The sequence below is a fragment of the Engystomops pustulosus genome, chromosome 5, assembly GCF_040894005.1.
Source record: "Engystomops pustulosus chromosome 5, aEngPut4.maternal, whole genome shotgun sequence".
NCBI classification, from domain to species: Eukaryota; Metazoa; Chordata; class Amphibia; order Anura; family Leptodactylidae; genus Engystomops; species Engystomops pustulosus.
In genome coordinates, this window is record NC_092415.1 from 7,731,020 (window position 1) to 7,756,877 (window position 25,858).

The window sequence follows — 25,858 nt, forward strand, 5'->3', positions numbered from 1 at the left end:
TCTGAACATTGTACTAGTATCTGACACATAGAAAGAGAGATGATACAGATCAGAGATCTATCTCTATGGAGGTGGCAGAGATCGGCGAGCGCTGCGCTCAGCGATCTACATCAGCTCCATAGGGATTAATGGAGCAGAACGGACATGCCTTGCCGTCTGCTCCATTAGTCTGATGGAGCGATGAGGGTTCCAATGGAGGTACGTGGGACCACACCGGACCCATTGTTTTCGTGATCTGTGGAGGTCTCAGAACCGAGACCCCCCCCCCCACACACACACACACTGATCAGCAAGTTAGGCCCTATCCTGTGGATAGGGCCTAACTTTTATTCATGGGAAAACCCCTTTAAGACTCAAGTTTTATAAGTGCAATGTTAAATCTTACAGCACAACCTAAGAGCCAACATGAAGCTGACAGAGTGCAGAATGCAGCTTTGGATGTGACTAGAGTTATACTAAAAATTCTGAATTGTAGAACTCTGAACCAACTACTACTCCTATCCTATATGCTCAGGCAGACAAGGTGCACCTTTCAAGGTCCTTGTAGTAGTCAATCTGGCAGCGATGCCCTTCTGGATATAGCATTACCCCGGAGCTATTTATGGAAGGAACATATGAAGGAAAAAAAGCCGAAGGTGTAAATAACGAGAGCGTCAGCGAGTGCAATCAGTTACTGAAATGTTTATTAAGATCGAACTGTTGAACAACGTATCGAAATACACTGTATACAGAGTGGAGGATCGGAAAAAATCCTCTAAATTTTTTACCTATTTATCATTATTATTATCTTTAAATTAAACCAGATCATACAAATTGAACAGAAAATGAAAACACAGAGCATGGCTTCAATAATATTACAGCAAAAAAAACACAAAAAAAACCTGGAAAAAAAAAAAAAACATCATGCAAATGATCAAAACAGAAAAAAAAACAACCCAATATAATAATACAAGCTCCATAGTGTAATAACAAATCAAAAACAATAACAAAAACGACAAAACCAAAAATCACTCGGCGATCGCTCGCTCGGCACGTTGCTCAAATCCCTTTATCCCTCTTTAAAAACAGACGACTTCGTGTGTGTAACACACGCATATATAACGATTTCGCTAAACTCAGCAAGAGCTACGATAGTGCTCAACTTAATAAGTTGATAAAAAAGTAGTTGTTTATATGGGCAGTTCACTATAGAACCAGAATTCTTTTTTTTCTTCTTCTTCATTATGAGATGCCTAAAGTGCAGATTTCCAGGCATGTAAAAGTAAAAAAAAAAAAAAAAACAACCTAAAACTAAAAAGAAAGAAAAAAATTGCGTGTCGTTTCAGTGTTTCGTTACATCGGAGGTCGCGCTTTGTAACTTAATATACATAAAGCCTTTTTTTTTTTTTTTGCTTAAATATATAGATACAACTCCTGCTTACCAAAATAGTCAACTCTTCATAAAAGGGAATTTCTCTGTACATTTATTATAGACTTTTTTTTTTTCTTGGTTTTGGGGAGGGAATAAAACTTTTTGAAAATGTAACAAATAAAAAGATGTTGTAGTAGGCCTGTGGTCCTCTGGTGACAGCGGGAATACATGTTGCACTGATTTAAAGGGGATTTTTGTAGATCTAAAGTTGTCGGAGGACCTCGGGGGCGGGGACTAAGTCAAAATAAAGTATTGATACATACTGCAAATTAAAATTATTGTGGAAACTATGAAGATTTCAGCTAGAGATATACTAGCTTTTATCCTTGCATTGGTTTTGATAAACTCCCCCCCCCTGTAACTTCTGGGCTGAATGATAAGATGACTTAGTGGGGGGGGGGGGGGTTCTAAATACAATTTTTTGTAGTAAAAAAGTGAGCCTTAGACCTCATTCAGATGGCATTTCAGAATTCATATCGCGATCCAGACAACCACCGTACTTGGATCACCATTAGAATGTTATATAGAACTAAGATTGGTTTACTTGGTTCCTCGGGGGCGGGTCTAAGTGTTACAGGTGATTTCTACATGGATATAGGCAGCTCTGGAGAAGAGCGTATACTTAACAGACCTATATAAGAATTCAGGCAATGATGCATAAAAGAGGCACATTATTTAATGTGAAGTATAAGCTACACAAAGTACAGCTACACATTTATAGAATTTAATGCCAGTTCCACGAAGGGCAGCAAGGAGCAGTTATGTTATTTAACACTTAAGGCTTATGTATAAAGCACAAATGTGATGCCCGTACTAATTTATTTGGATTTATTTGGAGAGAAAATTTAACATTTTAAACTCAGAATGAACCCATTTCAAGATCTGGAGTAGATTGAAGTTCCTCAGAGGTGTGGCTTTAACAGAAAGGCTTTTTTGCATTGGCCTCAGCACTACGCAGGCTGCCAGACCTTACTAGGGGCTCATCTGGTCCCAACAAGAATCAATGATCTGCATTTATATAAAGAGTTACTCCTTCAAATCCATGACCTCAAAAGATTTTTGAAATTTGCACTGGCGCCAACCATAGATCCAGTCTTAGGCCAGGAATAGACCGATATTTCTCAGTTTCTAATTTGTCATTGGATGATTCTCCAAACTGGGCCCTATAAAGTTACGTAATAGCAGTACTATGCATAAAGCTCAAGAAACCTTCTCTAAACTTCACACTGCAGTGAATAAGGGCACTAAGGAGACTGTTCTTTGGGATATAGCGCCATCCGGTGGTCACCATCTCGTTTACACGTAATCTTAAAAGACGCAGCAGTTTCTTCCCTGAGCACCACATCTACAAGGATATTATATTGCTCTTATTGTACGGCCCATCAAGCAACACGTGAAAATAAAAATACTGCAACCCAGGACGCCAGGCTCAAAGCTGCCAACTAGAACTACTACTCTTATCATCCCTTTGGCAAGTCAAAGCATAAACAAACAGTAATGTGGCCGACAACTCATTCAATATAGTAAAATCAAATTATAATAATATTATGATGCCGCTAGAATCAACCAATGAGACCCTGTACTGGCGGTAGATGGCGCTACATGTGGCGCCCAATGCTACACTACCAGAGATGTCATACAAAATGGCACAATATGGCGCACTGGACCTTCGGAGGAGGAATGGCCGCACTTCTTAGGATAATAGATGAGAAAATCTTTTGAAAAAAAAAAAAATCCAATTCCTACATTTTTGGAGCACATCGGGCGCCGCAATAGATGCACTTCAATACCAGCTAAAAGGAGCACAGGCTACTATTCGGAGAAACAAGGGTTATTACATGGTTGGCCGTCACCATCGGGCACCAGATCAGGTACTTAAATCTGTTGATTGGTGTGAACATGATGGGCATCTACCTACCCATTAAGTAGGTGGTCATATATCTGGCGCCAAGAGAACGAGGTGTAAAATCTACCAATTGGTGCCGGTAACAGATGTGTGAACATAAAGGACATCTACCCAATGTACAAGTAGCTGGTTATATCTGGCGCCAAGAGAACAAGATGTTGGTGCCTGTATCGGACATAAAAAGTTATAAAATCTGCATCAGAAGACGACAGACTTCGATATTAGATTTGACACCTGCCCAATGTACAAGTCAAGTCGGAGGCTATATCAGACGCCAAAATATAGAAAAACCTAAATCCCCCAAACAGTGCCAGTACTTGAGATGGGGGAATGGCTCTCACGTATCACTAGAGAGATTCACATTCCTCATCTATCGTTCAAAACAAACGCATTTATCGCACTAGTCATACATGGCGCCGAGAGATTACACCTCCAGATTACAACCAATGGGAACTGACGCTCCTATATCTACAGGCTCCTATACAGGGACATTTGTTTTATGGGACCCTTGTAGCACTTTGCACCAAATCCAGTCCCAGATTGGGAGGTTATATCAGGTGCCGAGAGACAAAAGAGCTGAAATCTACTGCTTGGCGCTGATGTCTGATATGGAAAGGTATCAGGTCTACATCACATAAGAATATTGGGGGCATCAGAGATGATTGCTACCCGATGTGCAAATGCAGCAAGTGGTTATATCAGGTGCCGAAATATCGAAAAATTTAAAAAAAAACACTCTAAATAGAGCAATTACTGGGGGGTCAGATCAGGCTCTGGCACATCACGGAGTGGCTACTTATACTAGAGCCGATTTAAATCTCTAGCAAGTGAGGATCTAGCTGGAAAGTCATACCTGGCGCCAAGAGATCAAACCTTCAGATCGGTGCCGATCGGAGGCGATGATCCTACATCTCTGGACATGAGACTCGATAGAACGAGGTTTGTGACTCACAATTTTGCATCCAGAAAGTGAATTCCCAGTTCCGCTGGCTATATCAGGCGCCAAGAGATCAAGTGATTCAATCTACGGATCGGCGCCTGTATCCGTGTGAGAATAGGCTACGAGGACCTTCGGATAATAGAGAGATATACGTGGTGTAGCACACGTGTCATACGTGGCGCCAAATGACTCAACTTCAAGGTGTTCTCTCCGATACCGGGAATTATATCAGCGGATAACAGGATCCTATATAAAAGACTTTCCTTAAAGGACATTAAAAGGTCACAATTTTGCACATCTGGTGCCAACAAGTGAATTTGTGGAATCGGCACCATCTCAATCCCCCCCACTGCTAATTACAGTAGTAGCTTATGTTATAGGACAGTTATAACAGGACCCCCAGAAGGTGCCGGGCCTCGGAGCAGCAGGTCATACAGCAATTCCAAAGAAATTGTATAAAGTAAAGCGCGATCTCACGTGATACAATCAGTATAGTAATAAATAACACTTTAACTCCGCCTCCTAACAACCATTAATACTTCATCGCCAAGCTGTAGGCACTAGAAAAATAGCTTAAAGGACAACTCCAGTCATTACTGAATGTTATACTACTGGTTGAGGATAGAAAAATGGGTGGAGTCTACTTGTCACATGACTATGAAATAACCAATGGAGTTTTGAGAGGGGATAGAAAGATAAGCGGGGGCGGGGCCAAGGGATAAAGCTTGTTCAGGAGATTACCATGAGCGACTACCATGTAGAAACTAACAGGGAACCCAATGTTGTTACAATGTATGGGAAGTGGAGGGGGGGGGGATATAAAAATACTATGAGCTTTTATTTTCAGCCGGAGGTTTCCTTTAAAATTTTATTTGAAATAACATTTGGCATTTAATAGTCTCCACTTGAATCATAAACACGTCAGGCTCTCTTCCAAATACTTATCCTATAGATTCGCTCTACCCTTCTATCCCAGCATGCCATGGTGTCTCCTAGTCTTAAAGGGATTTTCCATTCTTGTTTTATATTGACAAAATCTCCATAAAACATTCCTCAATATCAGATTGAAGGGGGCCCCGCACCCAGCACCCCCCACAGATCAGATGATACACATGGAATGGAACAGGAAGCAGACGGCGCCATTCTCGGCCTAGTGGCTGAAATGAGTTACTGCAGCTTAGCTCCCATTCATTTGAATAGGAGCTGATCCCTAGCACTCTGGTCTGACCTCTACACCGAGAATGTAGCTGTCCTCCTGGAAAATCCCTTTAAATGGTAGATATGCTGGGATTGTCCCTGCTACAGTCTATTTATTCATCTTCTCTCATCTTTACACACAAGTCATTCAATATATAAAGCACTAAACCCGTCAAGGAGGATGTACTGAATCGCAAAACATTGCCTCTTTCTACCAAAGATCAGCTGTAATTCCCCATACAACCTATATAAACAATGGTGGCGCTGTTTACGGGAAGAAAGAAGACATTTTTTTTCAACCAGGACAACCCCTTGAAATCACTGTTCACCAAACAGATCTCAAAATTAAGTGTATAAGAAAATATATCCTCTAAGTGCTGCCATTTGTGTACATACCAGGTCACATGATCACTTATAGAGTCCATGGACCCGTCTCGGCAGCTTTAAGAAGCCTGAATGACCTTTATGATGATGGTGAACGGTCAGGCTTCAAAAACCTATAGTTTGAACACAATTTTTAAAAATATAACCACTATTTGTCTTGATTGTATTAAAGATGCGTGATTTGAGGGAGGGACCTAAAATAAGTCTGTGCAGCGTGGAGAGTCAGTCTCTTGTGCAGCATACAGAACAAGTCTGTGCAGCGTGGAGAGGCAGTCTCTTGTGCAGCATACAGAACAAGTCTGTGCAGCGTGGAGAGGCAGTCTCTTGTGCAGCATACAGAACAAGTCTGTGCAGCGTGGAGAGGCAGTCTCTTGTGCAGCATACAGAACAAGTCTGTGCAGCGTGGAGAGGCAGTCTCTTGTGCAGCATACAGAACAAGTCTGTGCAGCGTGGAGAGGCAGTCTCTTGTGCAGCATACAGAACAAGTCTGTGCAGCGTGGAGAGGCAGTCTCTTGTGCAGCATACAGAACAAGTCTGTGCAGCGTGGAGAGGCAGTCTCTTGTGCAGCATACAGAACAAGTCTGTGCAGCGTGGAGAGTCGGTCTCTTGTGCAGCATACAGAACAAGTCTGTGCAGCGTGGAGAGGCAGTCTCTTGTGCAGCATACAGAACAAGTCTGTGCAGCGTGGAGAGGCAGTCTCTTGTGCAGCATACAGAACAAGTCTGTGCAGCGTGGAGAGGCAGTCTCTTGTGCAGCATACAGAACAAGTCTGTGCAGCGTGGAGAGGCAGTCTCTTCTGCAGAAGATAGAGTTTTCTGTGACTACTGCATATTGTGTAGCTACATGGACAAAAACATTAGCCACTTAGAAAGTCAAGTGCATGCTGGGTGACTTAAAGGCAACTGCCTGCAGGCCCCACTAGGGGGCGCTGCGTAAAGAGGTCAATTTAGGGTTTACAAAACGAGTAAGCATACTATGATTTTCAGGGATTAAAGGGAACCTGTCAGAAGGTGTGACCATACTGCAGCTAGTGTTATGTATTGTCCCTGGAGACACGTGTAATCAGACCTTTGTGTATGGGGGACGTGTCCTCACACTGCTGTGCTCTGATCTCACTGAACTGATCTACAGTTCCCATCTCCTCCAAGTCACTGCTTAATTTTTTCATCAGAAAACTTCTAGAGCTTTCGCATAGAACAAAGGGGAGGTACCGTAGAGAAGTAGAATGCAAAGAGCACAGAGAACAGCAGTGTGAGGACACGCCCCTAGAATAGAATCCATGTATCACATCACAATGCTACTTACAACCTACACAAAGGATTCAGCACTTGCTGCAGTTCTGAGTGGTCAAACCTGCTAACAGATCCCCTCTAAGGACAATTCCTATAGGCTAATCAGAATGATCGGTGTCTCCAGCGATCACAGCTTTGCAGCAGCAGCTTGCTTTATGGTCAGTAGTCAGGATGATCACGGTCTCATCGTTATGTACATCAGCAGCTCGTATTACTTCAAGTCACGGAGGTGATGTGCTGGCCATTGACCCTCGATAAGGATTTGGTCAGACTCCCGATGGCTTCTGGGATGTAAATTCAAGTAATTCAAAAAAAAAAAAAAAAAAAGTTTTTTGAAAAATCTTAGTATTGCAGCCAGGATCGGTCTATAGCATAGCATCACTAGTGTCAGCATAGAAGGGGCATACATTGTTACACTCTGCATATAGATTCTTATTGCATCACCAGGGCTCGGTTTACTCTCGTTAAGGCTTAGGTTCTCCTTTCGACACCCTCTACAAATTATCCTTTACTCCAGTCACATCCAAAGCTGCTTCACAATTCTGTAGGCTATTCTCTCCTAGATTCCCCCCCCCCCCCATCTATGAAGAGTTTGCACTGTGTGGCAGCACTTCAGGGGCGTGACAGATCCTCGGGGGTGTGTCTTAGCACTATGTAGACCGTCTTCCAATCAACAACCAGTAAAATTGGATGCAGCTGTGGATGTGACCATAGTATAACCAAAGTATGTGCAAAATCACTCGGCATGTTACAATATTGCAAAATGATAGAAGGCGAACAAAGACTTTTAAAGGGGTTGTCCAGGCCTAGAAACAACGCGCCGCATTTGAGCTTGGCTTGCGTCTGATATTGCAACTCAGCTGCATCGTAGGAAACACCAAAGACAACCTATGGACCAGTGCAGCACTGTTTTCCTAATCCTGAACATCCCCTTTAAGTACAGTAAAATTCCTTTAATCCAGCACTCTCCCCCCCCCAAAAAAAAAAATTTAATTTTTTTACTTTTTTTTTTTTTTTTTTAAATCCCAAAACCACCTGATTCGAAACCCGAAATGGAAGACTGAGAGGCACCCAATAGCATCACATATTACAATTATGGATGTATGGCCGTCCCATAATCCAAAAAAAAAAAAAAAACCCAATAACTGGATTAACAGTATTGTACTATACAGCTATATAAAAAAAAAAATCAACTTTTTTTTTTTGTTTTCTACATGATAATAAAAACATCAACCTATTTTTTCGGTAAATTCCTGCCCGACGCCTATTGACCGGCGGCAGAACAACATTAAAGAGAAGTCGTTAAGGCAAAAAAAAACCCCAAAAAAACAGAATTTTCACATGCCAGTAATCTAGTATATACAGATTATAAACCATGCAGATCAATACAACTATTGAGGATTCTGTGCAAAGAAGGTTTTAAAAAAAAATATTTAAAAAAGTTGAATATTCGGTGCTTGAAGCTTATAGTGGCAAAAAAAAAAAAAAAATCTCCCACACTGCAAACCCTGTGCTGGACAAACACATAAATCTCCTGGCTTGTGCACAGCACACTGACATTGGGTAGAACTTCTCACTAGCGCCATACACAAGGTGGAGGTGCACATCTTCTTGCTCCTCCCCTTAAAGGAATCCTCCAGTTACATGGATGGCCCTCAACACCATAGGGGAGTGACTATATTTTTGCCATCTCCCAGAATGCATCACTTCCACTGCAAATTTTTAGCGACTTTCTCATCCTAGGCAGAGGTTAATACGATTGAAAAATCATACAAGTGGGTGGAGTCTGACTCCATAGTATAACATTTACTATGAATATGGAGATTTAAAATATTTTGGGGTTTTTTTGACTGGAAGATTCCTTTTTGTCAGAAGTGATTGTAACACTTCCCGGAGAAGCTGGTTCCCAATTATCTGCACCATAAATGGGCTCAAGCAGGAGACATGTTAATAAAAGGTGGACGCACCTCACCCCCGACTTATTTACATGGCCGTATTCCTGATTCTTGGCAATATGGTGCTCCTGCTTTTTGTTTCTCTTCTAATTTAAAAAAAATTTAGTGTGAAAATTTCCCCAATTTTTCACTTGCTCACACTTCTTTTAATTTTCTTTAATTAGCCACGTTTTTACCAAGTTTTTGATTTGCTCTAAATTTTTTATCTGCTTTAATTTTCTCAAAATTTGGTAAAAATTTCTAAAAAAAATTTTCATTTGCTGAAACTTTTCCCCAAAATTTTTCATTTGCTGAAATTTTTAGCCCAAATTTTTCATCTGCTGAAATTTTCCCCCAAATTTTTGATTTGCTCAAATCTCCCATATTATTTAATTTGTTAAAATTTTTCGATTTTGATAAAAAAAAAAAATTCCCCAATTTTACAATTTGCCCTACTTTTTACCCAATTTCGATCTTCTCATAGAGTCCTTTTGGTATTACATATAGACTGTCAACACGGCTATGTAAACACGGTCTTAGGGTCTTATCTTTACATCCTATGTTTGGCAATGACCAGTAGGGGACACATTTTACTGGGGCACCGAATTGCATGTAAATTTGTAAAAGAAAAACATTTGTAAAATTTGTCAATTTTTTTTACCCACGGTTAACATCATTGACTGAACCCTACTTAGACGCTAAAATGCGGCGCACTCTGGTGAGACACTGCAGACACGGGAGTGCGAATGAGTTCCTTAATATGCAAACTACGCTTAAAAAAACAACCCAAAAAAGAAAACAGTTTCAGAAAACAAAAACAGAAAAAAAAAATTCAATAATTAAACTAAAAACTTTTAGTTTTACAGTAAAGCAGATTTCTGGTGCAATATATAGCGATATAATATATTATAGCCATCGATTTCCCAACCTGACGCGTCATCGAAATAAGGAAAAAGCGGGGAGGGGGGGCGGAGTATTGCTTTAAGTCGGGAACGCCTGACATCTAGCAAAAAAGGCGCATACTTTAAAAAGAAAAATAAAAAACCGGTGGCAACTCAAACCGCAATCCGCATTCTCACAGCGTCCTGCAAACGGACGGAATAGTCAGGGCAATGCGAAACCAAAACTACTAGAACGATCCGCAAAAAACACAAAAATATAGAAAAGTAAAAATTACCGCAATCTAGTGGAAAAAAAAAAAATTTAAAAAAATCTGTATACGCTTTTCACTCTGTGATGAAAACAGGCGTCCGGGTAAAAGGTTTAGGGTCTCGGAGGTGAAAGTGCATCTGCTGCCGGCACACAACGGAACCCGAACGTCGAGTAACGGATCAAACTGCCGTCTCAGTCTACGATTTTATACTTTGCAACATTTTGAAAATTTGAAACAATTGTCTGATTCCGACTAGCGCCTGCCGATAGATCCGCTGTGCGCCGCTGGCAGGTGCCCTACGAGGGGTGGCGGGTGTGCTCATGTATCAGCGTGAGGAAAGTTATAGAAAAAGACTTCTACACCCCAAAAATAGCAAACCTAATTATCCTTAGTAGTAATACGAGAGAACATGCAGAAAAATAGGCAAAATCCTCTAAACCCGGATTTTTGCCGTCGGAAAATTTTAAAATTTTCAGCAAATTTTCTGTGTTGCGTTTTTCCCTCATGATTAGGTTGGAAATGACTTCGGCACACGTGATGCGGCGGCTCATGGGTGGGGCTCAGTCTGGCCGCCCCGCCCCCTTTTGTTGCATTATGGGTCTGGAATGTGTTTTTTTTTTTCGAAAGCACCTATTCACACTGCAGATTCGCTTTCCACTTCTGGAGTCACCGCCGCCTGCCCCTTGGGTGAGAGCTTCAACACCAGAGGCTTCTCAGGATCCATTCCATTGGTGATGGTGACATCGGGCGCCGCCTGGCGTTTGGCTTCCTCCTTGTTCTCGTCAGGGACTTCGGGGTATATGACTAAGAACGCAGCTGTGAGAAATCCTAGGAAGGAACCTATGGAAGCCACCAGTGGTATGACTCGGACAGTGCTGACAAAGTCCACCACCGCGCCAAGGGCAGAGGCCACCAAAATCTGCGAGATGTAAACCTGGCACGACAAGATGGCGCAGTCTATACCGAAGCCTCGCTTGGAGTTCCCGGGACTGTGATGAATATACTGTACGGGGAAAAGAAAGAAGACATTCCTGTAACCAAAAACTGGCAAAGATCCACCAAAGTTGTGCACAAGTTGGAGTAAGAAAAGACCTGTTTTTAACCCTTGACCAACCCTCTCACCTCCTTCATCTCGTGGTATTGTCCCAGCAGGGCGTAGGGGCAGTAGGAGATGCTCATGGAGACGATGCCCATGGTGCTAATCATTATCATTGAGACGTAGACGTTGGGGAAGATGAACATCACGGCGGTGCCGATGGAGAAGCCCAAGGTCCCCAGGATGTAGATGATCTTGATGCTTAGGTCGTAATTGTCCAGATACTTCTGTAGCAAAGCTGCATGGGAGAGGAGACATCACATCATGATCAGGTGAGTCATCAGTACTCCATACAATCCAAACCATCAGCTGAGAAGGTGGACTCAACCGGTGGCCAAAGGGGGATTAAAATAAGCAAACTACTTATCCTGTGCCTATGGTCCACCTGGGTCTCATCAACAGTAAAAGTGTCCTCTGCAGAGTCCTCTGTTGTGACATAGCCCACTAAAGACTAGTGCCCTAGCCCACCAGGGATATCAGTTTCATTTCTTCGATTGTCCCAGAGAGCCAAAGGATGTTCCTTTTAAACCCACAACCTCCCTACACCATCAGGGTTGTGACCTCATTAGCCCCTTCACTATCCTAGATGACCGGGGAGAAAACCATTATCTCCTTCATTACCCAACAACCACCAGGAAAGTGACATTTAGCCTTATGTGTCCGAGTACACCCATCCACTCCATAGACTATTAGGCATATTACTTTGATTCAATACCAAATGACCACCAGAGATGTAATAAGAAGCCCCTTCACTGTCACAGACAACCAGGGATGTACTAATAAGCCCCTTCAATGCTATAGACCCCCATGGATGTAACCATTACACCAGTCACGGCTATAGACCCCCATGGATGTGATCATTACCCTAGTCACTGCTATAGACCCCCATGGATGTGATCATTACCCTAGTCACTGCTATAGACCCCCATGTATGTAATCATTACACCAGTCACCGCTATAGACCCCCATGGATGTGATCATTACCACAGTCACTGCTATAGACCCCCATGGATGTGATCATTACCCTAGTCACTGCTATAGACCCCCATGGATGTAACCATTACACGTGATCATTACCCTAGTCACTGCTATAGACCCCCATGGATGTAACCATTACACCAGTCACGGCTATAGACCCCCATGGATGTGATCATTACCCTAGTCACTGCTATAGACCCCCATGGATGTGATCATTACCCTAGTCACTGCTATAGACCCCTATGGATGTGATCATTACCTGAGTCACTGCTATAGACCCCCATGGATGTGGTCGTTACCCGAGTCACTGCTATAGACCCCCATGGATGTGATCATTACCCCATTCACCGCTATAGACCCCCATGGATGTAATTATTATCCTAGTCACTGCTACAGACCCCAATGGATGCAATCATTACCCCCGTTATTGCTATAGACCCCCATGGATGTGATCATTACCCCAATCACTGCTATAGACCCCTATGGATGTAACCATTACACCAGTCACGGCTATAGACCCCATGGATGTGGTTGTTACCCCAGTCACTGCTATAGACCCCATGGATGTGATTACCCCAGTCACTGCTATAGACCCCCATGGATATAATCATTACCCCATTTACCGCTTAAGACCCCAATGGATTCGATCATTTTCCCAGTTACTGCTATAGACACCCATGAATGTGATCATTACCCCAGTCGCTGCTATAGACCCCATGGATGTGATTACCCCAGTCTCTGCTATAGACCCCCATGGATGTAATCATTACCCCATTTACTGCTATAGACCCCAATGGATGTAATCATTACACCAGTCTCTGCTATAGACCCCCCATGGATGTAATCATTACCCCAGTCACTGCTATAGACCCCAATGGATTCGATCATTATCCTAGTCTCTGCTACAGACCCCAATGGATTTGATCACTATCCCAGTTACTGCTATAGACCCCCATGGATGTGATCATTACCCCAGTCACTGCTATAGACCCCAATGGATTCGATCATTATCCTAGTCTCTGCTACAGACCCCAATGGATTTGATCACTATCCCAGTCCCTGCTATAGACCCCCCATGGATGTGATCATTACCACATTTCCTGCCACAGACCACCAGGGATGTAACCATGCTGGTTTTCATTGAGCTAGAAAACGTTATTACCGTTAAAGTTTGTTATCATTAACCCTTTAATCATTTGAAGGATTGGAAATAATAAAAAAAAAAAAAAAAAAAGCAGTCATCCCCGAAGTAGCCTCTGCTGTGATACTCTGCCGGGTACACATGGCCGTACATGTGCTGCCACCGGCTCCCAAGAAATCCTGTCCATCTGATGATGAGAAGAGGACGAAAGCAGCAACATCTGCCGCAGCTTATCCCTCTGCCTCTGCCGCAGGATACATGATTTAATTACTGCTCTCGCTGTCTGACCGCTGGCACCGGAGCACGGCCACGGCTGCCGCCAGGAGCCGCTCACTGATCCCTACAACTGCTCGGAGCGGCTCGTAACACAATGTACACATGTACACAGATAGCTGCATCGCCTCCTTAAAGGAGAAAATACAAAGCCTATGAGCGGCCAAGCTGTGCCTATGGTGTACCCAGCTTTCCCATGCTCCTGTAGGGCTCGCTAGGTAACGGAATATGAAATATAACACAATAGTTTCACCATTGAGCTGAATGTAAAGACCCCGGGGGAGTTATAATGGACTGTAATAGAGGTCACCCAGCTTTGTTATGAGCAGGTAAACTTAATGGAACATCTTAAAGGGATTTTGTGAGCAGCCCATTAGGTTTTCCTACTGATGACTCTTCCTCTGCATGGGGCCCCAGTATGTGATCGGTGGGGATCTGACACCAGGCAGTGGATATAAATAGAAGCAGAAGGCTCCATCCACTCCATCCATGGTGGCCATGCCAGGGTACTGCACCTCAGCTCAAATTCAGCAGGGACTTGTTACACAGCGGACAGAGACTTCTACACCAGTCTCTGTCCCCTGTACAGACTTCAGCACCTGGGGGCTGCAACCCACTCCTGCCCCCTATCCATCAGATACTAAGGGTCTGACACCCCTTTGGTGATCTTCTGTACCCACAACTCCTCACCTGAGCAGATGGCAGCAGTAGCAGCGTATATGACCAGGCCCCAGCACCCCATCTGCACCCCGGCATTATACTGATGGATTTCTGTAGAATTAGAGAGCGCCTGAAAGACAGAAAAGACAATTGGAATCAGGAATCCACTAACGGCAGAGAGGATATCCCTATACAGCCTGGACCCTAGGATGTGAGGGGTCCGGACAGCCCCAATCCCTTACTCCCCGGCAGTCACGGCAGCGCCCCTTACTCCCCGGCAGTCGCGGCAGCGCCCCTTATTCCCCGGCAGTCACGGCAGCGCCCCTTACTCCCCGGCAGTCACGGCAGCGCCCCTTACTCCCCGGCAGTCACGGCAGCGCCCCTTACTCCCCGGCAGTCACGGCAGCGCCCCTTACTCCCCGGCAGTCACGGCAGCGCCCCTTACTCCCCGGCAGTCACGGCAGCGCCCCTTACTCCCCGGCAGTCACGGCAGCGCCCCTTACTCCCCGGCAGTCACGGCAGCGCCCCTTACTCCCCGGCAGCGTACCTTACTCCCCAGTAGTCACGGCAGCGTCCCTTACTCCCCGGCAGTCACGGCAGAGTACCTTACTCCCTAGTAGTCACGGCAGCGCCCCTTACTCCCTTACTTAGAATAATTACTGAGCCTGAAGGGAGCAACATATTCAGTTCTAGGGTGATGTACCTTGGGGTCACCTTCAAAGATGACCTGACCCATGAAGTCCGTGTAGAAGACTGCTTCAGCAATAATGGAAAACCAGGTCAGCAAGTGGCATAAGCAAAGACGCAACAACTCTTTGGGCATCTTGAGCATGGAGAGCCATAGCAGCCGGACTGTTGTCTCCGTCTCCCCCTCCTCGCTTTCGGTATCACCGCTGGAGTTGGTGGCACCGCTCTGATTCCGATGCCTTTGCCTCTGGCGCTGTCTCTTCTGCATGTCGTAGATGTCATTCATGCTGCGGGACGACTTGATCAGCAGGATGGCGTTGGCTCTCCGGAAACGATACCGGTGGGAGCCAACTTTTCCGTAGTAGGAGAAGGTGTAAGAGGGCTGGCGGTAGAACATGTGCCTACGGCGGCGCATGGAGTTGGCGGTGGAGGACTGCTTCATGCCGATCCTGGTGTGTCCGTTCATGTTCTCCTTTTGCAGCAGATCACCTCCATTGGGGATTTTCGCTTCGTTAATGTGATTATCGAGCAACATCTCCTCTTCTCTTTCGTTTTCCCTGAGGAAGGCCGATAGACGGTTAAATTTGGATTTGAGGAGTTCCTGGCTTGTGCTGCGGGGGGTGTTGGGGTAGGAACCGTCCTGGAAAATCGAGGGTTCGATATAATGTAGAAACTCGGATTCGTAATCCAGCGTGGCGTCAGGCATGTGCAGGACAGAATCGCTTTTGCTCCTCACGATATCCACTTCCAGGAAGTCGAGGTTGAGGTCATTCTCGGACTGCACCTCGTCCGGAAACATCGAGTAGGGTTCCTCCTCGTTGATTATGTTGAGGCGGGACATGGGTGCCAGGGTGCTGTTCAGCTTCACGCTGGACAGGGTGTCGGCTTCGTCATCCAGGCGGTCTTGCTGGGGGCTGTATCGTTCTTCTTCAATACTGAAGAGGTGAAGGCCGACGGAAACTGTAAAAATGATGGCGGCAAAAAAGAACAGGACTTGCTGCTGAGACTTGAAGAGAGATCCGAGGAAAGTCTGTGTCCAGTCCAGGCCGCCAAGCATGTAACCAATGGCTCCACCGAGGCCTGCAGGGGAGACAGGGAGGGCAAAATCAGCAAAAGCACACAGACGGTTAAAACATCTATTAAAACTTAGTTTTAGTTGGATCTGCAGTGTACAGTATGGAGCGGGACAAAGGAGGGACCCAAATCAGGAAGAGTGAGACCCCAATAGATAATGCACCCGAGCTGGAGTCAACTGGGCCACCCCAATCATTTCACATACTTCTCACCCGGCCCTATCTTCAGTATGTGATGGATAAGAGTCTGACCCCCAGAATCCTAAGACAGGACTCCATATATTTTACCTATTTAGTTTTATCTTATTACCTGTATATAATTATGGAGGTCCTAATCTCTACAGTAGATACAGGATCATAGGAGCTTGTAGTCTAGAGGAGACTCGATGCTGGATGTTGTGGGCATGCTCTGCGATCACTAGGAGGAGGTGCGCTCTGACTTCACCTATTGTCAGTGCTGGTCCCTGGGTTCTCCAGATCAGTATTATACATCTGGTTATCAATATTTTAAAATAGTCCTAAAAATTTTTTTTTACTCTGAACAATAAGACACTTCCTGCCCTGTCCTCAGCAATGGCTGCAATAATTGCTATTAGCGAGATAGAAATATACACGTGTATGGATAACACAGGATCACGCTACTCGTAATAGGTCATGTTCACAGCTCAGCAGCTCCCCCTCCCACCACAATGACCTCTGCATAGGTCACAGAGCATGCCCACAACACTGTACAAGTTAATGAGGCATCTCAATATTTTTAGCCAGAATAAAGCACATGTCTACTGTATAGATAATGTATAGACAACATTAAAGGAAACCTACCATTTCAGTTGCATGCATTATGCAGCAAACATTCCTTGAGAATGCTGTATCTACACTGATGCAGAAACATATCGTTTAATCTCTGAGCGGAGAGGTTTTGCTGAAGAAACAATTATAAAATTATGATAATGAGTCTGTCGCTCCTGTGTCTGGGCTCGGTGATTCTCCTCACCCTAATTATGCGCTGCTCCAGAGAATGATGTAATCCCTGTGTTGTTCCTCCCAGGCAGAAGTAATCAATCCATCCCCACCATCTGCACCATCCCCCAGCTGCTGTGTATCCAGCTGAAGGTGATTAGTCCTGTCTGGACAGTTCAGAAAGTATAGTGTATTCATCAATGGCAGGTTGAAGCAACCCAGCTTTCCCAAGGTCCTGCATGTTATAATTGTTTTTACAGCAAAACTACTCAACACAGAGATTAAACAAGATATGTTTCTGCCTCGGCATTCTCAAGGTATGTTTGCTTCCTAATGCATGAAGTCAAATGGTAGATTTCCTTTAACAAAAACTCACGGTGACCCAATACTGTGACCTAACCGTTAATGAGTAGAGATGAGGAGACCCAATGTTCCTGTTCAGGTTCAGCCACATGACCTGGACACATAGAAAAAACTTACGCCCCTAACAAGTAGCCATGGCTAGGATTGGCCAGGGGGAACCTCCATAGCCAGGGCCGAACCCAAACCCCAAAATGGGAACCGCAGGGGTCACTTATCTCTATTAAAAAATCTACATTAGTGTCCAGAAAGAATAATGAGAGGCCTAGGCACCGGCTGAGAAGGCGTGGATGTTGAGCGCCATGTCCTGCTCTTCGGTATCCGCCACGTCCAGCAGGTAGGCGCGGATCGGCCCTTCGGTGGCATCTGCACAGAAATCTAAGACCACCACACCCAGCACTGTCAGGACGATCCCGATGGTCTGATTCTCCGGGACGTCTCCGATGGCAAGACCTGGGAAGAGGAGATATACAGTCATGTAATCCCCCGGAATACCCACAATGCAACACTACACCATAACATATAACACTTATAGGGCTCCACCGTCAGGTCTACCCAGCTACAGAAGAAGTGTGTGGACATTAGTAGCCTCCATACTGGCTCTTCTACCTGTCTGTCAGTCTTTACTGCTGTCCTAGAATTATATTCGTGAACCAAAAGCTGCCGCTTCCATAGCGATCAAATGGATTATGAAGCTGCCTTGCCCTACTTCTGCTTGCTAACTACTGCTCAAGGTCATTATTTTAGCATTCTGTCATGAAACAGGCGGATCAGGATGAGCATTCCATTATGTGCCAAGCACAAGGTGGGCGAGGACACCAATGTATATCTCAGTGGCCACTTTCCAGAGACCCTGTATGATATATACACACTGCAGATATTGATATTCTTCACATTCCTAATGATCTGCCCTCTAGTCATGAACCAGGAGGCTCAGGCTGAACACCGACAATGAAATAGGAGAGCGCTGAAGCTTATAGAGAACAGGGAAAGCAAATGTAAACCTGATAAAGAATATTCTCCAGGCACATGGCGTAAGATGGTGATGGAGCTATAATCCTGTGCTGCTAGGTGTCAGTCTGCACTGTCCTTGCATTCTATTCATGCACATACCATCCTTATAATAAGCGATCTATGGAGGCCCCCATGAATCTGACGTACTCCCTGCCCGAGGAGGTCCGCTACACGTGGGTGTTTGTTTGTCGGGAAGGAGTCTCTTATTCCCACCGCGGCCTCAGAACAGAACAGGGAGCGAGGAGGGAGATAATATTGGAAATAATACTGGAAACAGGATGCATTGTAAGATATGCAATAAAGGGAAAACGGCTCACAACAGGAAACATCTCCCTGTGAACAGGTTCCTAGAGGTTTCTCATGCCAAGCGCTGGCAGCGCTCCCCCTGCCCCCCGACCGCGCTCCTCCACACCGCGCTCCTAATAGTATTGTTTAATGACTCACACAATGCACCTACATCTAGTACATACAGAGTCCAGCACCTCAGAGTCCAGATATCATGTCATGTCTTACTCTAGTCACTACCAAAGCTGCAAAAAGAGTTAGACTGGCGGTCACCTAGAACCTCAGGACAATTTCAGTGTATTCAGAGTGTAAATTCTATAATGTATAAAAGCAGGAGATGTTCTGTGCACATCACATGGGGCAATAATAAGTTACAGGGAAACTATCAGCTCCCAAATATTCTCCCTGGTGAAACCGGCAATGGGTGGGGAACCTTATCAAGTGCTACCACAGCCAGGTCCACCTCAGTCCTGGTCCCTATGTGGGGGGACAATGTCATATAGGAAGTCTCCAAAGACATTTGGTGATGAGTGGACTTACCGATCACAGAACCATTGAGGAAAAGTGCAACTCCAAGAAGAACTCCGACACAGAGGCCGAGGATGAAGGGCCGCCGGCGGCCCCATCTGAGTGTACAGCGATCACTGGCCGAGCCAATGAGAGGAGTGAAGATCAAACCCAGGATGGGGCTCAGGAACCACGTCAGGCTGTAGTACTGTTCAGGAAGACCTGGGAACCACAAGACGGGACAGTCAGAGCACACACACAACATAACAGACTATTATATATCACAGTATATAGAGAGAGAAACCTATATACATACTGTACACCATCCAACCGCAGCTCATATGCATTGTTGTATTTATATTCCTGTACACAGGGGGCAGTATTATAGTAGTTATATTCCTGTACATAGGGGGCAGTATTATAGTAGTTATATTCTTGTACATAGGGGCAGTATTATAGTAGTTATATTCCTGTACATAGGGGGCAGTATTATAGTAGTTATATTCTTGTACATAGGGGGTAGTATTATAGTAGTTATATTCCTGTACATAGGGGGCAGTATTATAGTAGTTATATTCCTGTACATAGGGGGCAGTATTATAGTAGTTATATTCCTGTACATAGGGGGCAGTATTATAGTAGTTATATTCTTGTACATAGGGGGCAGTATTATAGTAGTTATATTCTTGTACATAGAGGGCAGTATTATAGTAGTTATATTCTTGTACATAGGGGGCAGTATTATAGTAGTTATATTCCTGTACATAGGGGGCAGTATTATAGTAGTTATATTCCTGTACATAGGAGGCAGTATTATAGTAGTTATATTCTTGTACATAGGGGGCAGTATTATAGTAGTTATATTCTTGTACATAGTGGGCAGTATTATAGTAGTTATATTCTTGTACATAGGGGACAGTATTATAGTAGTTATATTCCTGTACATAGGGGGCAGTATTATAGTAGTTATATTCCTGTACATGGGGGCAGTATTATAGTAGTTCTATTCCAGTACATAGGGGGCAGTATTATAGTAGTTATATTCTTGTACATAGGGGGCAGTATTATAGTAGTTATATTCCTGTACATAGGGGGCAGTATTATAGTAGTTATATTCCTGTACATAGGGGGCAGTATTATAGTAGTTATATTCTTATACATAGGGGGCAGTATTATAGTAGTTATATTCTTGTACATAGGGGGCAGTATTATAGTAGTTATATTCTTGTACATAGTGGGCAGTATTATAGTAGTTATATTCCTGTACATAGGGGGCAGTATTATAGTAGTTATATTCCTGTACATAGGGGGCAGTATTATAGTAGTTATATTCCAGTACATAGGGGGCAGTATTATAGTAGTTATATTCCTGTACATAGGGGGCAGTATTATAGTAGTTATATTCTTGTACATAGGGGGCAGTATTATAGTAGTTATATTCCAGTACATAGGGGGCAGTATTATAGTAGTTATATTCCTGTACATAGGGGGCAGTATTATAGTAGTTATATTCTTGTACATAGGGGGCAGTATTATAGTAGTTATATTCTTGTACATAGGGGGCAGTATTATAGTAGTTATATTCTTGTACATAGGGGGCAGTATTATAGTAGTTATATTCTTGTACATAGGGGGCAGTATTATAGTACTTATATTCCTGTACATAGGGGGCAGTATTATAGTAGTTATATTCCTGTACATAGGGGGCAGTATTATAGTAGTTATATTCTTGTACATAGGGGGCAGTATTATAGTAGTTATATTCTTGTACATAGGGGGCAGTATTATAGTAGTTATATTCTTGTACATAGGGAGCAGTATTATAGTAGTTATATTCCTGTACATAGGGGGCAGTATTATAGTAGTTATATTCTTGTACATAGGGGGCAGTATTATAGTAGTTATGTTCTTGTACATAGGGGGCAGTATTATAGTAGTTATATTCCTGTACATAGGGGGCAGTATTATAGTAGTTATATTCCTGTACATAGGGGGCAGTATTATAGTAGTTATATTCTTGTACATAGGGGGAAGTATTATAGTAGTTATGATCTTGTACATAGGGGGCAGTATTATAGTAGTTATATTCCTGTACATAGGGGGCAGTATTATAGTAGTTATATTCTTGTAAATAGGGGGCAGTATTATAGTAGTTATATTCCTGTACATAGGGGCAGTATTATAGTAGTTATGTTCTTGTACATAGGGGGCAGTATTATAGTAGTTATATTCCTGTACATAGGGGGCAGTATATAAAGTATCCCTCCAGATATTTGCTATTTTCCCTGTGATTATAGTGCAGTACAGTAAATCCTCCTGTATTATTAGTATAAGTGAATGTTATACTGCTTTGTTGTTTCGGGCCAGGATACTGCGCTTCTCCCTGGTGTCACATGGTGACACGCACACGTGGCAGGCGATGGTGTAGAGGCCGGTGACAGCGATCCCCCTGCGGGAGGCCATTCACTAGATAAGCCGGCCGTGCATTCACATGGACAATGCATTAAACCTGTTGTCAATGTGTAAAGCTCCACATCCTACGCTGGAATGAAGCCCCCGATTGTGTGCGGCTTCCAGGAAATTCTAGATAAACACTGGCTGGATCATCGCTGATTTATTTAGCCGTAAAAAAAAGGATGCGGATAAAGAAGCCCGGTCCATTGTTACCGGAGAGGTGAATGAAGGCAGCGATAGATGAATGAGCCCGGAGAATGTACTGAGCGCTCGCTCTCTGGTGTCACCTCATCGCTATGTAGGATGTCATCACATTGTGTAAATCCCGATGACCCATCCTGCCAGGTATTTCAAGGTAAAGACTCTGCCGATTACACGGGGGAGGGAAAGTCATAAAATAAGGTCATAAACCAAATATTTGCTTTATCTGTCACCTGATTGTGAAACACCTGCACTATCTGAGCACTTTCCCAGGTGTCACCCCACAGGCCGGGGTGAAATCCGCGGAGGATTACTATTTTTATGATAGAGCGCTCCTAATCTCCCTCCTTTGATGGAAATCTTTGCTTCCTGCTGTCACCACTAGGGGGAGCTAAACAAAGCATGTGCATACAAAGCTAAACAGCTCATATTAAAGTAAATCTATCGTCTGCAAGCTCAACAGCACCACCCGGTGGTGGCCACAGGCATTTAAAATGAAATTGTTTAAAGGGTTTAACGTTATTTTTTAAAATCTTTTACCTTATTCATCTAGTACCTAAACTAGTACATCTAGAACCTAAACTAGTACCTAAACTTAAGATGTCGGGTGTCAGCCCCCGCATCAATCAGCAAAAAGAGATCCCAGCATTCACATGATTGATTCAATTTCTTCACTCCTTATCATGCACAGCGCCATACCTTGTACAGTGGCGGTGCTTGGTATTGCAGCTCAGCCAGGTACAGCTGAATTTGTACTGGTCACACACAGACTACACCATCAGTAGAAGTGAGGTCACTGGAGACAGAGGTATTGCCCTTGGATCCCGAGTGACCGTCCCTGATCTTAAACTAAATGGTTGTGGATTTATAGTGGAAAAACAGGATCCACCCACTTGTCTGTAGTCGTCCATCTTAAACCAACCACTTGCTCAGATAAAATCCAGAATATGTTCATTACCGAAGGAAAGCACTTAAAATATGACCACAGCATCTTGTAATCTTTAAAAATTTTATTTAAAAGGACATCTACTACCAGGATGAAGGATTGTAAACCAAGTACACTGACATGCTGGTGTGTGTGCCCCTTCTGGCAGGATCTGCTCTTCTTTTAGCTTCTTATTCCCTCATTTTTACAAAAAAAAAAAAAGGCTTAAAAATTATGCAAGTGAGCCTCAGGGGCTCCAAGCTCTATTACCAGCTATGGAGCACCTCAGGCTCATTTACAGAATTTTTTTTTGTAAAAATGAAAGCATAAGAAACTAAAAGAAGAGGAGATCCTGACAGAAGGGACACACACACTAGTATGTCAGTGCTTGGTTTACAATCCTTCATCCTGGTGGTAGATTTCCTCGAGTTAGAGCCAATTCATTGAATGATACCTTGTGCAGGGACGGAAGGAAGCAGGACTCCAGATTCTAGAAATACGATGCAAATGTGTCCTGCTCCTCCCTTCAGACCCTGCATCATCCATTATTCAAATGCATTAGCTTAGGAGAGTTCCTTTAAGGAGGGCCAGACTACACCGGACTCGTTTGTAGTCTGTTACTATGGAGATAAGTGATCTGTAGTGTAGCTTTTTGAACCAGACAATACAGGATTTTTTAAAATATTGTTATATTTTGCAACATTGCTCAATTTTTTTTAACATAATAACTGCTAAGAAAGCAAAGAAACTCCAGACTCCGTTACGTGTTTACGCCGCAGATGGTAAAATGCAAAGTCAACAACAACGGGAACAGCTGAAATGTGTCTTTGTCTCCGCGTTCCTCTGACATTTGTAAGATTCTCAGCCTGGAGGAAGGAAGACAAACGCGCTCTGCTGACCATGTTGTGCTCGGATAGCAGAAGTGAGACATTCAGGACTTGCAATCCTTGGTCATGATGCTCCATCACAAGACGCGGTCACATGACCGCCGAGGGGGAAGGGCCGCAGAACGGCTGCTCTGCATATAAGGTGAACTGACTGTAGTAGGAAATCAATTAGCAATCAATAACTTATATTAGTGATGACCCCCACCAACCCCCATCCAATATCAAGTAGTTGATACATTGGGGCACATTCATCATTCATAAGTTAAAGGGAACCTGTCACCTGGTTTTACCCCACTAAACTACCACCCCCACCCGCAGGTACATTCTAGAATTCCTTCTTTTATGTGAAATCTCACCAGTTTAAAAAAATCACCTCCAAAGTCAGAAAAATATGACTCATCTCCTGTGAAAATGAGGTGGGAAGAGTCAAGTTTAGTGGTTGCAGGGTTGCGGTCTGTTCTATAGCACCTACAAACATGCTGCTGGTGTCATCTTAAAGATAAAAATCTCATTGTTCAGGTTTATGGTTCTGTGAGCTTCAGAACTGGACATTCAGACAGTTAATAAATAGGTGGGAACTGTATATTTATCTGCAGCTTACATTTCCAACTAAGTCTTTAGTTGCCTGTGTCTCCGGTTCTGTAGCTTCCAAAGTCATAAGTCTTATGGGATCTGAAGGAGGAGATCATTATCTTAATTTTTTTTTACATAAATGGATGTCAAAAGGGGCTACTGAAGTGACACTGCCCCTGCAACCACAAAACTTGACTCGTCTCAAGTGAAAATGAGGAGAGAAGAGTCATATTTGCCCAACTTTGGGGGAGATTTTTTTTTTTTTTTTTTTTTTTATAGGTAAATTGATGAGATTTCACATAAAAGATAGAATTCTAGAAATTTCACCCTTGACCATAAGGGGATAGTAGTGAAGAGTGGTAAAAACTACTGAAAGTTTCTCTTTAAAAAGGACAAAAATCTGCAGTGATCTACAGCAAAAAAAAAAAAAAAAAACTATAAAAACGCCTTGTGCTCCATATGTGAAGTATTTTAGACAGGTTTAAGACACTTTTACAACTTTTCTGACAAATAGGAGTGGCTTCTTATGAAGGGTGAAACTTAATAGGTAAAAGATGTAGCCTTAAATTTTTCAAATGTTGCAAAACATGTGCCAGTTTTTTCCTTGTTCAATATTCATCACTTGTTTTAGACACTTAAGTGACTTGTATGACAAAATGGGCGGGGCTACAGCGCTGGCAACATAATGAAGTCGCTACGTCACCAGGTACTTTACTGCAGGGCCGAGGACACCTGCCGCTGGAGGGACCAGAATGGGGAGTGCTTTATTTCTGTTGTTCTTAAAATACTAAATGAAGAGACAAAATTGGGAACAAAAAAAAGAAGAAAAAAAAGAGGGCACTATAAAAGGGGGCATAATGGAGAGGGGGCACTACATATGGGGCCATAATGGAGAAGGGCACTATATATGGGGGCATAATGGAGAGGGGGCACTATATATGGGGGCATAATGGAGAGAGGGCACTATATTAGGGGGCCATAATGGAGAGGGGGCACTATATATGGGGGCATAATGGAGAGGGGGCACTATATATAGGGGCATAATGGAGAGGGGGCACTATATTAGGGGCCATAATGGAGAAGGGTCACTATATTAGGGGCCATAATGGAGAAGGGTCACTATATTAGGGGCCATAATGGAGAAGGGTCACTATATTAGGGGCCATAATGGAGAAGGGTCACTATATTAGGGGCCATAATGGAGAGAGGGCACTATATATGGGGCATAATGGAGAGAAGGCACTATATATGGGGCATAATGGAGAGAGGGCACTATATTAGGGAGCCATAATGGAGAGAGGGCACTATATTAGGGTGGCATATTGGAGAGAGGGCACTATATATGGGGCATAATGGAGAGGGGGCACTATATTAGGGAGCCATAATGGAGAGAGGGCACTATATTAGGGGGCCATAATGGAGAGAGGGCACTATATTAGGGGGCCATAATGGAGAGAGGGCACTATATTAGGGTGGCATATTGGAGAGAGGGCACTATATATGGGGCATAATGGAGAGAAGGCACTATATATGGGGCATAATGGAGAGAGGGCACTATATATGGGGC

At 43.7% G+C, this 25,858-nt stretch overlaps 1 protein-coding gene across 4 annotated transcripts in view; it reads right to left on the minus strand.

The window, feature by feature from the left end:
• Nucleotides 1-661: 661 nt before the first annotated feature.
• The window catches only part of SLC45A4 (solute carrier family 45 member 4), an 86,165-nt gene continuing 60,968 nt past the window's right edge, over nt 662-25,858 (minus strand). For all 4 annotated transcript variants that reach the window (XM_072151099.1, XM_072151100.1, XM_072151101.1 and 1 more), the window contains exons 3-8: nt 19,285-19,473; nt 17,719-17,898; nt 15,069-16,132; nt 14,396-14,495; nt 11,340-11,551; nt 662-11,220 (exon numbers count right to left, since the gene is read on the minus strand). In XM_072151099.1, coding sequence (XP_072007200.1) covers nt 10,852-11,220; nt 11,340-11,551; nt 14,396-14,495; nt 15,069-16,132; nt 17,719-17,898; nt 19,285-19,473 — 2,114 coding nt within the window. In that variant the 3' untranslated portion in view covers nt 662-10,851. The remainder of the gene's footprint in view (nt 11,221-11,339; nt 11,552-14,395; nt 14,496-15,068; nt 16,133-17,718; nt 17,899-19,284; nt 19,474-25,858) is intronic.